This window comes from Bubalus bubalis, chromosome 22 (assembly GCF_019923935.1).
Source record: "Bubalus bubalis isolate 160015118507 breed Murrah chromosome 22, NDDB_SH_1, whole genome shotgun sequence".
In the NCBI taxonomy this organism is placed as follows: domain Eukaryota; kingdom Metazoa; phylum Chordata; class Mammalia; order Artiodactyla; family Bovidae; genus Bubalus; species Bubalus bubalis.
In genome coordinates, this window is record NC_059178.1 from 5,997,138 (window position 1) to 6,011,924 (window position 14,787).

At 39.4% G+C, this 14,787-nt stretch overlaps 1 protein-coding gene across 4 annotated transcripts in view; it reads right to left on the reverse strand.

The window, feature by feature from the left end:
• The window catches only part of WDR7 (WD repeat domain 7), a 354,190-nt gene that overhangs the window by 84,546 nt on the left and 254,857 nt on the right, over positions 1–14,787 (reverse strand). For all 4 annotated transcript variants that reach the window (XM_006055285.4, XM_044934616.2, XM_044934618.2 and 1 more), the window contains 2 exons: positions 13,378–13,527; positions 12,529–12,611 (listed from right to left, as the gene is read on the reverse strand). In XM_006055285.4, the coding sequence (XP_006055347.2) occupies positions 12,529–12,611; positions 13,378–13,527 (233 nt within the window). The remainder of the gene's footprint in view (positions 1–12,528; positions 12,612–13,377; positions 13,528–14,787) is intronic.

Here is a 14,787-nt window from a genome sequence, read left to right on the forward strand (position 1 = left end):
CCTCCACTTAAAAGAATAAAAATGCATGGAATAGGATCTATGTGGGAATTCTGGGGTATATTACAGTATTTAACCAGATGAAGCCCTATACTACTTGCTATGAACACAATAAAAGAAATAGATGCAAAAATCTTTTTATTCAAGCTATTCACAATGTGCAAAAACAATTCATCAAAAAAAAAAAAAATCCCTAATCGTTTGTTACGCATTGAATCACTACTGGCCCTCAAGAACATAACTGCCTTAATTTAAAAGGTATATTTTAATTTGATTACGTTTCTGTATTTTACCTTCCTTTCTAATTGAGCTTTGCTAGTCAGTAGCTTTGGAGAAGGATATGGCAACCCACTCCAGCGTTCTTGCCTGGAGAATCCCAGGGACAGGGGAGCCTGGTGGGCTGCCGTCTATGGGGTCGCACAGAATCAGACACGACTGAAGTGACTTAGCAGCAGCAGCAGTCAGTAGCTTATAGGGGCTTAAATTTTTCCTGTTCTGAGATTAGTAAATAATATCTTTTGTACAGCAGAAATGAACAATTTTTAAGAAAGAATACTTTTGGAAAATGAATAACAAACCCTTAAATTATCCATGTCACGCTTGTGGGCTCGACTGCTTTTCTCTTGGTTGAGTAGCATCTGTGCGTTCCTACACTCCCATGTTTTATGCTACTACATCCAAGAAAGCAGAGTGAAATGAGACAGTGACCAAACTGAGTCAGGCATGGCATGCTCCATGCTGGCTCGTCTGCTGTATTAGAGTCTTCACAGGGAAATTCACGTTTAGTAACACAGCCACTGGTATGAATTCTAAGGCAATCTCATGCACGCATGTGTGCTCAGTTCACTTTCAGTCATGTCTGACTCTTTGTGACCCCATGGACTGTAGCCTGCCAGGCTCCTCTGTCCATCGTGTTATCCCAACAAGAATACTGGATTGGGTTGCCATCTCTTCCTTCAGGGGATCTTCCTAACCCAGGGATCGAACTTGCATCTCCTGTGGCTCCTGCATTGGCAGGTGGATTCTTCACCTGAGCCACTTGGGAAGCCCCCTGAGGAAACCTCAGTGACATTTATCCCCCCAAGACTCAAAAAAAGGTTAGTTCAACTTTCTTAGTGTCTAGGGTATTTTTAACTGAGGATGCTGGATTACTGATGGTCTAGGTAATTACCTGTAAATTACTCAGAACGCTCTGTGCTTCTGTCTCTAACAAGCATGATCTAGAGTGCTGGGTGATGCCTTTGGGAAGATCATCTAGGAAAATGAAATAGGTAGAGCGAAGTCCAATGATAACAGGAGGTAATGTAGAGGAGCTCGTTCCTTAAATGTTACCTTACTGTAATTCTCACTCTGCTTATGAATAAATGTGAATATGAAATTAGTTCAGTGTTGCAATAGTCTTGTTGCTGCTAATATATCTAAGTTGTAGAAAGAACATGGTTTAACATCCATATAATAAAATAGCTTTATTTATTACAGTGATGAACCGACTGTGTGGATCACAATAAACTGTGGAAAATTCTGAAAGAGATGGGAATACCAGTCCACCTGACCTGCCTCTTGGGAAACCTATATGCAGGTCAGGAAGCAAGAGTTAGAACTGGACATGGAACAACAGACTGGTTCCAAATAGGAAAAGGAGTACGTCAAGGCTGTATATTGTCACCCTGCTTATTTAACTTCTATGCAGAGTACATCATGAGAAACGCTGGACTGGAAGAAGCACAAGCTGGAATCAAGATTGCCGAGAGAAATATCAATAACCTCAGATATGCAGATGACACCACCCTATGGCAGACATTGAAGAGGAACTCAAAAGCCTCTTGATGAAAGTGAAAGTGGAGAGTGAAAAAGTTGGCTTAAAGCTCAACATTCAGAAAACGAAGATCATGGCATCTGGTCCCATCACTTCATGGGAAATAGATGGGGAAACAGTGGAAACAGTGTCAGACTTTATTTTTCTGGGCTCCAAAATCACTGCAGATGGTGATTGCAGCCATGAAATTAAAAGACGCTTACTCCTTGGAAGGAAACTTATGACCAACCTAGATAGCATATTGAAAAGCAGAGACATTACTTTGCCAACAAAGGTCCATCTAGTCAAGGCTATGGTTTTTCCAGTGGTCATGTGTGGATGTGAGAGTTGGACTGTGAAGAAAGCTGAGTGCCAAAGAATTGATGCTTTTGAACTGTGGTGTTGGAGAAGACTCTTGAGATTCCCATGGACTGCAAGGAGATTCAACCAGTCCATTCTAAAGGAGATCAGTCCTGGGTGTTCTTTGGAAGGAATGATGCTAAAGCTGAAACTCCAGTATTTTGGCCACCTCATGAGAAGAGTTGACTCATTGGAAAAGACTCTGATGCTGGGAGGGACTGGGGGCAGGAGGAAAAGGGGATGACAGAGGATGAGATGGCTGGATGGCATCACCAACTCAATGGACATGAGTTTGAGTGAACTCCGGGAGTTGGTGATGGACAGGGAGGCCTGGTGTGCTGTGATTCATGGGGTCACAGAGTTGGACACGACTGAGTGACTGAACTGAACTGAAATGAAATATCTGGTTATAGAACTTCTTTGAATAACTATATTTTGAAGGATCTGTATGCTACAGCCTCTCAAGGGCATGGAAATCTTAGTAATTTTCTTGTATTACTAATGGAAACCATTATATTATTAATAATATCCGTGGAACTAAAATGTGAATTATTAGGAAATATTTAAATCTATGATTATGAAGTTTACACAGCAGTCAAAATTGTAATTTTTAAAATATGGAACCATAAATGATTCAAAATTGCCAAAGCAATCTGGAGGGAAAAGAACAAAGCTGGAGGCATAATCCTTTCAGACTTCACGCCATGCTACAAAACTATAGTAATCAAAACAGCATGGTATTGCACAAAAACAGGCACACAGATCAGAATGGAGTGCCCAGAAATAAACCCACAAATGTAGGATTAATCAATCCATGAAAAAGAAGTAAGACTCTACAATGGAGAAAAGACAGCCTTTTCAAAGTGGTACTGGGAAAGCTGGACAGTGACGTGTGAATGAATGAAATCAGAACACTTCCTCACACCACACACAAAAATAAACTCAAAGTGGTTTAAAGACTTGATTATAAAACATGACACTAACATACTTCTAGAAGAAAACACAGGTAAAATATTCTCTGGCATAAAATGGAACAGTATTTTCTGAGATTAGTCACCCAAGGTCAACCTGTGGTGGATTCATTTCAATATTTGGCAAAACTAATACAATATTGTAAAGTTTAAAAATAAAATAAAATTAAAAAAAATAAAAAGCAAAAATAAACAAATGGAACATAATTAAACTTTAAAGATTCTGCACTGCAAAGGAAACTATTAACAAAACGAGAAGACAACCTACAGAATGGGAGAAAATAATATGAATGAAAAGGGGTTAATATCTGAAATATACAAACAGCTCATATAAGTCAAAATCAAAAAAATAAACAACCCAGTTAAAAAATGGGCAGAAGACCTAAACAGACAATTTTTCAAAGAAGATATATAGATGGCCAACAGTACAAATCAAAACCACAACGAGGTATTACCTCGCAATGGTCAGAATGGCTATCATAAAATAGTAAATAATATCTACAAAGAATAAATGCTGGGGAGAGTGTGGAGAAAAGGAACCCTCCTACACTGTTGGTGGGAATGTAAATTGGTACAGCCACTATGGAAAACAGTATGGAGGTTCCTTAAAAATCTAAAAATAAAGCTACTGTATAATCCAGCAATTCTACTGCTACTGCTAAGTCGCTTCAGTCGTGTCCGACTCTGTGTGACCCCATAGACGGCAGCCCACCAGGCTCCCCCTGTCCCTGGGATTCTCCAGGCAAGAACACTGGAGTGGGTTGCCATTTCCTTCTCCAATGCACTCCTAGGCAAAAATCTGGAAAAGCAAAAACTCAAATTTGAAAAGAAACATGCATCCCAATGTTCACAGCTGTACTAATTACAAAAGCCAAGACATGCAAACAACCCAAGTGCAGCCAACAGAAGGTTGCCGTAGGAAGATACAATCGTATATACACATTTATCCATAATGGAGCAGCACGCAGTGCCATTCACAGCAACATGGGTGGGCCTTGAGAACATATACTTAGTGAAGCAAGTCAGACAGAGAAAGACAAATATCACTTATATGTGGAATCTTAAAAATAATACCAATGAATTTATATACACAACAGAAACAGATTCACAGACATAGAAAACAAACTTATGGTTACCAAAGCAGGGAGGGAGGGAAGGAAAGACAAATTAAGAGTATGGAATTAACAGATACAAAACACTATACATAAAAATAGATAAGCAACGAGGATTTACTGTATAGTCCTGGGAACTATATGCAATACCTTGTAATAATCTAAAATGAAATGTAATCCGAAAAAAACACAACCTTGTTACACACCTGAAATTAATACACTATTATAAATCAGCTACGTTTCAATTTTTAAAAGTTATTTTTGTATCTTTTAGAAAAATATCTACATATACATAAATTACCCTAGGTAGACCTAGGATATTTTAATTAATACAAAGACAACCTCTTTTAATTTTCAGAAAATAATCACAGTGAGTATTATGTGTAAAATGGTCATCTTTGTTTCTGTGCCTTCTGAAATTAAATTATAAATGTGTTAAATTTCACATACACATCTACTTAAATACACACACACACACACACACACACACACATGTGCTACAGAAAGGACTTAATAGCTGGCTCAGTGGTAAAGAATCCACCTGCCAATGCAGGAGACACAGGAGACCCGGTTTTGATCCCCAGGTCAGGAAGATCTCCTGGAGGAGGAAATCCGCTCCAGTATTCTTGCCTGGAAAATCCCATGGACAGGGGAGCCTGAAAGAATCAAACACGACTTGGTGACTGGACACACACAGGGACTTTGATAAAACCTAACTCAGTAAAAGACAGAAGAGGAAGACAAATTTGAGATGTGATGATGAGATAAAGAGAAAGGGAGATGTAAGCCCTAACTCTCTAAGTTAGGCAGGGAATGTGGTTTTGAGCTACCCAATGACCAAAGCAAAATGTTTAAATTAACTCTGGTTAAGTGGAATTAAAAACAAAAAACACATTTTCATTCCTTAGGGCAAAGCAAACAGAAACGTCTGTCATCTGGATTTGAAAGAAATGTTTTTTTTTTAATCCCTGGGCTGGGAAGATCCCCTGGAGGCAGGCATGGCAACCCACCCCAGTATTCTTGCCTGGAGAATCCCATGTACAGAGGAGCCTGGTGGGCTACAGTCTGTGGGGTTGCAAAGAGTTGGACACGACCGAAGCGACTGAGCACTCTCAGGAGGGACCCTGAACAATGGACATCAGCATGATCCCAACTGGACTGTAACCTTCCAGAGACACGCAGGGGCCAGGTTCCTCAGTGCAAACCGCAGGCCAGACACTGACAAGGAACTGGGGGAGTCAGTGCTGAAGGAGGTCAGACAACGTGGTCCTAACAGGCAGCTTTCTGACAGTTTAGCTTAGTCTAGGGATATAAAGTAGACTATGTAGAGGGATAAATGGACCATGCTTTTTTTAAACTAGCTTCTAAGTGTTCCAGTTCTGTCCAATGGAGCTTTAGATAAAAGTCGATTAATGAACAGTCTGAAGTTAAAAGTCTCTGCTGGCATTGTGAGCTACTGTCTAAGGGCATGTCTTTCAAAACTAACGGTGCATCACTGCAGGAATGAAGGAGCTGAAGGGATGTCCTCAGACATTTCCTTGGAAATTCTGAGTTTACGCAATATGTAAACAAAAAAGGCACTCTAGGATCCGAGCTCTTAGATCACTGAACGTGCCACAAAGGACAATGAGTCGGGTTTTGTTTTCCTGATGGAGGATTATCAGAGGACTTGCTTCTGAACTTCAGTGTGCATAGGAACCATCAGGCTTCAGGATAGTCGGAGGCAGTGGGTCTCAGGCAGAGTCTCGAAATCAGGTAATTCTCTTGAAGATCATCCAGGAACTACACTGAAGAGCTCATTATTCCTCAGAGGACCAAACAGAGAGTGAGCATTTATTACGAGTGTCTTCAGTTCTCTCAGCTAGTAGGCACGGAATGTATTTTAATATTGACTCGTGAGAGCTCTTTCCCAACACATTCTTGAGAGTCCCAAAATCCCTAAAACAGTTGGGTCTATGAACTACTGTCCTTGGATGTCTGTGAATGCTCTAACTCTTACATAAAATGTTTTATGACAGTTGGCTCTCTGTTTTCATGGGCCCCACATCCACAGATTCAACCACCGTGGGTGGAAATTCTTCTGAGGACTCTCAACTCCATGTTGATCTCAGTCCTACAAACAGGTGTGTTCCTCTTGAACAACTGCTCTATCATCTGCAGATTGTGATGCAGGCATTGATGGTTGGCCCCTCTTTATACACATGATGCCAAGAAGTTGAGATATAAACCTATACTTCAGCAATTTGGGCTTCCCTGGTGGCTCAGACAGTAAAGAAGCCGCCTGCAATGTGGGAGACCTGGATTCAATCCCTGGGTCAGGAAGATCCTCTGGAGAAGGGAATGGCTACCCACTCCAGTATTCTTGCCTGAAGAAGCCCATGGACAGGAGTCTGGTGGGCTACACTCCAGGGGATCGCAAAGAGTCAGACACGACTGAATGATTAACACATTCACTTTCGACTCTGGCAAATTATACATTAATACAGTGCTATAACCTCATGTTTTAATATCAACACATGCTTTTGGGTGAGTGACAGGAAAAATTCTATTAAATTTTACTGGGCACATGTTCTAATCCATTTCTGTTTTCAAGCAGAAGACATTACAAGAAGTTTTAACAGCTGATAGAAAATTATATGAACAAAATTAGAAAAAAAATCAAACTTTCTGCATCTGTCCTATTTTCTTTCATTAGATTTACAATTTGTAGCTTAAACTTGTTTGAGTATGTATGTCACGGGACAAAAATTTAATTAAAACATAGTTCAGTGGATGGAGTCACTATTCATTAAATTATATATTAAGTCATATAATCATTAATAAACCTGAGTAAATAAATGAATAAACAAGCAAATCTGAATAACTGACTGTTGGTATATAGCAACAAACAATTCAGAGGTCAGCCTGAGTTTAAGCCCAAGACTTTCAAGACAGCAACCCAATGGAAATTTTATATGCAATCTAAAAAATACCTGCCAAGTTACTAACAATGAAGATAATATTAGAGAAATTACGACATTCAAGTTTTAAAATTCTAAACTGAAAACTCAAAATCCAGATGCATATCAGAATCAAAGCCTACTGGTCAAGGTTAAAAAACAAAACTGAACAACAGGAAAACCAATCTTAGGATCATTTCACATTTGATGATGCTAATCCATCTTGGTACTCAGAAAAGAGTGAATTTTATGTATAATCCAAATGAGAGTACTTTTGATTTAAAAACAGTCAATGACTTCAGGATACCAGATATACCAGGTATACCAGGTTCTTGATGGAATTAATACAACTTAAGATATGAAAAGCATCTTTATAACACTAAAAATTATTTAATATTTGGAAAGTAAATCAATTTTTTTACCTATATGAAAATGATAATAATGCCATCCTGTACTTTTTAGGGATATAAAATCCTCTCAGATAAATATTAACTAATTTCTTACACACATTTTGGGTTTTTACATTATTGTTTGGCTAGAGAAAACACTCCCCCAGGAAATTAATATTCTCTGAATACCAAAATCACAAGCACTCTGCTAGGTGCTTTGACAAATATCATCTCACTAAATATATATATATATACACACATACTACATGAAGTTTATAACTTTTTATGATCTACTAACTGTAACAACTAAATATTGGTAGTGTAGCAGCATTGCAGAGCTTAGCCTAAGCTAAAATACGTAGCATCTTTGGGCTTCCCAGGTGGCTCAGTGGTGAAGAATCTGCCTTCCAATGTGGAAGACCCAGGTTTGATCCCTGGGTCAGAAGATCTCCCGGAGAAGGAAATGGCAACCCCCTCCAGTATTTTTTGCCTGGGAAAAACCCCATGGACAGAGGAGCCTGGTGGGCTACAGGCTCTAAGGTCACAAAGAGTCTGACATGGCTTAGTGACTAAGCATGTACGCATAGCATCTTTAAGAAAGGGTAAAAGAAAAGAAAGAGGAAAAAAGCCAACAAAACAAGAAGAAGACAAGAATACAACATTACATAAAGATCTTAAAACCAAATTTCATCTGACTGAACCACAGATATTCACATCATTGACTTTAACTAGATTTTCATATTTAGTGAAAGGAAGTTACTTCTAAGTAGAGGGCATGTACGAAGAAGGCAATGGCAACCCACTCCAGTACTCTTGCCTGGAAAATCCCATGGATGGAGGGGCCTGGTGGGCTGCCATCTATGGGGTCACACAGAATCGGACACGACTGAAGCGACTTAGCAGCAGCAGCAGCAGCAGAGGGCATGTAAGTGCTGTAAGGAACCTAGTACAATGGTATAAACATGGCAGATATTCAATAAAATAATTTTTACTTCTGTTGATATGTTAACATGTTTGTTGTTGTTCATTTATTGATCGAGTACAAATCAGCCTAAGTAGGTGGCATGGCGTCGACCTGTAAGGAGTTCCTGTCTAAGCTTAGTGTTCTCTGAAGTCCTCCATGATTTATTATCTGTTCCAACTAACAGTTTTAGTACAAGTTACAACATTGTTACTCATCTTCCTATGTTTATGCACTGACCTTTTGGGGCTTATATCTTCACAACTCTAATAAATAATAATAATCTAACACAATAAGAGGTAGTCAATTACTTCAATTTATAACTATTTGTTATAAATCCTATGCTTCACGTGCGGATGAGTCACAAAAGTCGTGTCTGCCTCTTTTGAGACCACATGGACTGTAGCCCACCAGGCTCCTCTGTCCATGGGATTCTCCAGGCAAGAACACTGGAGTGGGTTGCCATTGCCTTCTCCAGGGGAGCTTCCCAACCCAGGGACCTTCATCTCCTGCACTGGCAGGCGGATTCTTTACTGCTGAGCCACCAGGGAAGCCCCATGTTTCATATACACTCTGCTGTATTTTAAATAAATAACCAACAATGACCTACTGTATTAAAAAATGAAGGGGGACAAGAGATGTTACAAATGAGATGAGACTGGCCATGTGTTGATAATTCTTGAAGCTAACTGATGGATTCATGGGGATTTATTACATTACTCCTTCCACTTTAGTGTTATGTTTGAAATTTTCCAAAATGAAAACAATTTTTTAAAAATCCTGCTTCATAACATTATGCCTTATCACCTATATTCTGGCAAGAGTTTGCTTAAACTCTGCTGACTCTCCAATGCTTGCAGAATAATGACCAAATTCCTTCATACAGAATTCAAAGTCCTATCCTGTGACATGTTGTGAGAATTCCACCCTCAACCTACATTCTGGTCACTACCACACCAAATTCTCTCTCTTACACTTTTGTGCCTCCAAACATTTGCTGGTATGATCCTTTCTGTAATTCCAGATGACACACAGCAATTTATTCTGCAAAGCTCACCCCATTAACTCTTTGGTGAAGCTTTTCCAAAACCTGCCACTAATCCTACCAACACCACCCTAAGCCCCTGCGGACAAATCCTTTTCTTTGCTTGGCAGCCACTTTTAAGAAAAAATTATTTATTTTAATTGGAGGATAATTACTTTGTAACACTATGATGGTTTCTGCCACACATCAGTATGAACTGGCCATAGGCATGCATGTGTCCCCTCCATTCGGAACCCTCTCCCACCTCCCCCACCACCAAATCCCTCCCAGTTGTCACAGGGCATGGGTTTTGGGTGTCCCGCTTCATATATCAAACTCGCACTGGTTATCTGTTTTACATATGGTCATATATATATTTCAGTGCTATTCTCTCAAATCATCCCACCCTCTACTTCTCCCACTGAATCCAAAACTCTGTTCTTTACATCTGTGTCTCTGCTGGCAGCTATTTTTATTAAAATATTTTTCTCCGTCAGAAAAAAGAAATTGGGGCTTCCCTGATAGTTCAGTTGGTAAAGAATCCGCCTGCGATGCAGGAGGCTGCGGTTCCATTCCTGGGTCAGGAAGATCCCCCGGAGAAGGGATAGGCTACCCACTCCAGGGCTTCCCTTGTGGCTCAGCTGGTAAAGAATCCACCTGCGATGCGGGAGACCTGGGTTTGATCCCTGGGTTGGGAAGATCCCCTGCAGAAGGGAAAGGCTACCCACTCCAGTATTCTGGCCTGGAGAATTCCATGGCCTGTACAGTCCATGGGGTTGCAAAGAGTCGTACACGGCTGAGTGACTTTCACTTCCACGACGAAATTGATATTATTAGTCTGTCCTCTCCTTTGTGAAACTTCCTAAGACTCCCTTATGATTATTGTTCTTACTCTGCCTCTTCTTTGTGAACTTTTTAAGACTCCCATATACAGAGTTAAGCACTGCATTTGCTGCCCAACCCTGCCCCTGGTATGTAATTCTCCTCCAGTATCCAACATAGCACTCACCCCTGGAGTTATTTATCTTTCAACTACCTGCCCTATTAGACCCTGTGCTCCTTGAGGACAACATGTCATTCATCATTGTATTCCCAGGGCCTAGTTAGCACCTGATACACAGTAGGTGTTCAATAAATGGTATCAAATTAATAAAATACAATTGCTTTCAGCCAAATCAGAAAAAAAAATTAACATTCAGCTTATATGTGTTTCTTTAGTATTCAGGCAGAAACCTTCCTCTTCAGTGATTAAACAACTGCAAACAAAAGTGGACTGGCAGAAATGAACGGGACTTAAGCAACAGAGGATGCCGGAGGAGGCAGACTTTCGGTAAGGCAAGGGAAGAGAAAGGCCCTTTAAACGCTGAATGATTTCCTCGTCTTAGCTCCAGGAGGCTTATTTTCACAGCAGACACTGGTGCTATAAGGAACGCTTTGCTAACCTTCAATAGGATAATTCCTAATAAAACTGCTTCCTTGCTTCCACTAAGTGACAGATAAATGTCCCTTTTTTGCTTAGACGTTTCCTTAGAGAACAGTCGACTGGGAACATAACAGCTACACGTATTTTTAACATCAATTCATTATACAAAAAAGATTTAATATATATAATTTTCAATAAAAAGAACATAAACCAGAATTAAATATGGCATGATTTTACAAAATTACTGTATTCTAACATGCCTGATCTATATCACAAGAAAATATGCATCTGTACAACATGCATATTAGGTAAACTTTTTCCATGTGTTCGTGATTTAACCTCTGGTGGCATATATCAGAAACAGCAAAATGAAGAGACTAGGATATAAAATCTATTGTAAATACGAGGGAAGATATGGGAGGATGTAGAGTACAATTAACTCAGCAAACATTTGCTGAAATGCCAGGAAATACAGAAGGCGTAACGACGCACTGCGTAATGCCACTGCAAACTCCAGGCTTTCCAGCGCAACACACTCAGCGAACCGAACAAACGTGCGGTAAGGACAGCACTGCGCTTATCTTAAAAAGAACAATGTTACATAATGGTGCCTAACTGGTTGTTCTGTTTTCTACAAAAACAACTGCTAAAACAACTTCAACAGACATTAACACTATTTCTGCTGAACACATGGAAGTTAAAAAAATTTTTTAACAAAAGTGTATCTCAAGCTATAAACATTTTGAGAACCAAAAACTACTTTAAAAGAAAAATAAACATGTGATTACATTTTGACATTAAAAAAAAAAAATCTTCATTTCCTACTGATAAATGCTACATACAGACAAGGGCCTTCCCAGGGGCACTACCGTGAAGCACCTGCCTGCCAGTGCAGGAGACATGAGGGATGGGGGTTCCAAGATCCCCTGGAGGCGGGCATGGCAACCCACTCCAGTATCCCTGCCTGGAGAAGCCCACGGACAGAGGAGCCTGGTGGGCTATGGTCCACAGGCTGTGAAGAGCTGGACACGACTGAAGCAACAGCAGGGCATGCACACACATACAAATGATTAGAATTACATGTCACCTATGCAACATTGTTTATAAAAGTGTTAACTGCTCTTGGCTTCTTGGAACTGCTCTCCTTCTCATAGGGAAATCACCTATGCTTAGTAGGAGAATATGCAACTACTGGCTTTTATATTAAAAATAAAATATACTACGAAAAAGGTTGCATGAAGATTTCTATTGCTGAAAAGTTTTCTTCTCCTTCAAGCTTCCTAACTCTTCTTTTTGTAATATAAAAGCTAATTTGGGTAATGGATATACAAATAGACATATTTAATAGATGCTATCTCTTACTCCTTGTAGTGGTTCTGTTATAGTTGTGTTTTCTTAGTATAAGCCGATTAAATCGTTTTAGAAAGTAAGCAGATATTAATTCATAACAGGGTTTCTAATTGGCCACAATTACTAACTCATCCTGCTCAAAAACAGTTTAAAATTATTTGTTACTAAAACTTTTTTTACTTTGCATGCTATAGAAGGCTTCTTTACCTGCAGATGGCTGGAAAACATTCCTGAAGTCCTTTCTTTTTAACTAAAGATCCTTCAAGGCAGTACATAATGATGTCCATAACCTTTACAGAAAAGATACAAATTTAAAATTAGTTTCAAATACGTAATTTTCCATAATTTAAATTATTAACTTAGGCTGTATTTGCATGAAAATTCTCATAATTTTATTTTCATATTTACTTTAAAATTATAGTACATTTACTAAAATTATAGTATACTTACTTTATACAATAGGCTATCCTTTCTCTTATCCGTGAAAATCATTTTTTAAAGAGAGCACACAGTAAAATAAAGAAACCAGACTTGTTTACTTGAAAGGCATTTCATATTTTTATATATAGGATAGGTAGCTTTTATTCAAGTACACTCTATGTTCTATTTATAATGAAAGATACCAAAGAGATTATAACCTTTAAAAATTACTCTAATACAGACCAATTTCATGTGAATGGTAAATGGACATAACAATCATTTTGAGGTTTGAAGAAATTTAAATAAAGTCTTCAGAAATTATAAAAAAGTTCGTTCACTTTAGTTACCTTTCTTTCTTTTAGAGGTGTTGGAAATAAAGATGCTGATTTATATTACTACACTAGAGTACTTAATTTAGGCTATGAATCTATTGTATAAAACAGAATATTCTTAGGACTTCCCTGGTGGCCCAGTGGTTAAGAGGACCCCATGCTCCCAATGCAGGGAGTCCGCCGGGTTCCATCCCCGTCAGGGGACCAGATTCCATGTGCTGCAACTAACGAACCCACGTGCTGTAACTAAGAGCTGGTGCAATTAAATACATATTTAAAAAGAAAAAAAACAGAATATTCTTACCTCCACAAGAAGGTCCACGACATCTGTCGGCATCTTTTCAATAAGAATTTCAATGACTCTCAGAATTTCCCCTTTCGCTCGGGCAAGAGTGGTGGTGTGCATATTCTGTTGAGACTGGGTGTTTGCGGCGAGAGCAGTGTGTCTGTGCACCTAGAAAACATTTCCAGGCTGTAGATAAGGTCGATGCCTCACAGACTTCACATTTCTAGCCTCTGGGTTATTTTTCACTTACTAGTACAGTAGAAAGAAAAGTCAACAAGAACAAACGTCTTGTGGGTAGGTCAGGAAACACTTTTAATTGCAAAAGAAAGTGCTTAGTACAATAAATATTCAGTATGTATTTCCTAATGGAATTTTAGTTCTTGGGTATTATATGAGACTTTAACTGATCGCGACATTTTTAAAAAGAGACAAACTGAAGTTTTGCAAATTTTGTATATTTGGCATTGAGGTGGGTAGCAACTGGGGGATTGTTGTTGATGTTTAGTCACTAAGTCGTGTCCAACTCTTTGCAACCCCATGAACTGCACCTGCCAGGGTCCTCTGTCCCTGGGACTTCCCAGGCCAGAGTACTGGAGTGGGTTGCCAACGCCTTCTCCAGGGATCGTCCAAACCCAGGGATGGAACCTGTGTCATCTGCGTTGGTAGGTAAGTTCTTTATCAATGAGGAAATGGCAACCCACTCCAGTATTCTTGCTGGGAAAATCCCAGGGACAGAGGAGCCTGGAGGGCTACAGTTCACGGGGTTGCAAAAGAGTCAGGTGTGACTGAGTAACTGAGCATACATGCTCCTGACTAACACTCCCTCAGTCTAGATACCATGTCCATACTAGGAAAGTATCACAACATTGTTAATTGGCTACACTCCAGTATAAAATAAAACATTTAAAAAAATAAAAATACTCATATGTAAATGGTGAAAATTAAGTTCAAAAACACAATCAATATAGAATACTTGCTTATTCTCTTTAAAGAGGCAGTTTAAGGTCTGGTATTTATAGAACTTGTATCTGGGTGGGACTGACGTAAGGCTTGTTTAGTATATTCAACATTATTATCTCTGTATAATAGACTCTCATTGTAACACTACACACTATTAGAAAACACAGCCCCTCAGTCTGCAAATCCATTTTAGATGTGAATTCAAAGTCCCACTGCCTCATTTAAACTCAATCTGCTATTAGGCCCTGCCTTCCTCCTCCCTTCTAGCTATGTGTGTGTGTTAGCTGCTCAGTCGTGTCTGACTCTTTGCAACCGCATGGACTGTAGCCCGCCAGGCTCCTCTGTCCATGAAATTCTCCAGGCAAGAATACTAGAGTGGGCTGCCATTTCCTTCTAGCTATATTCACATCAGAAATTTTTGCTGCATGCCTATTAAGGATGGCTCTGGGGCAGACATAGGCGCAATAG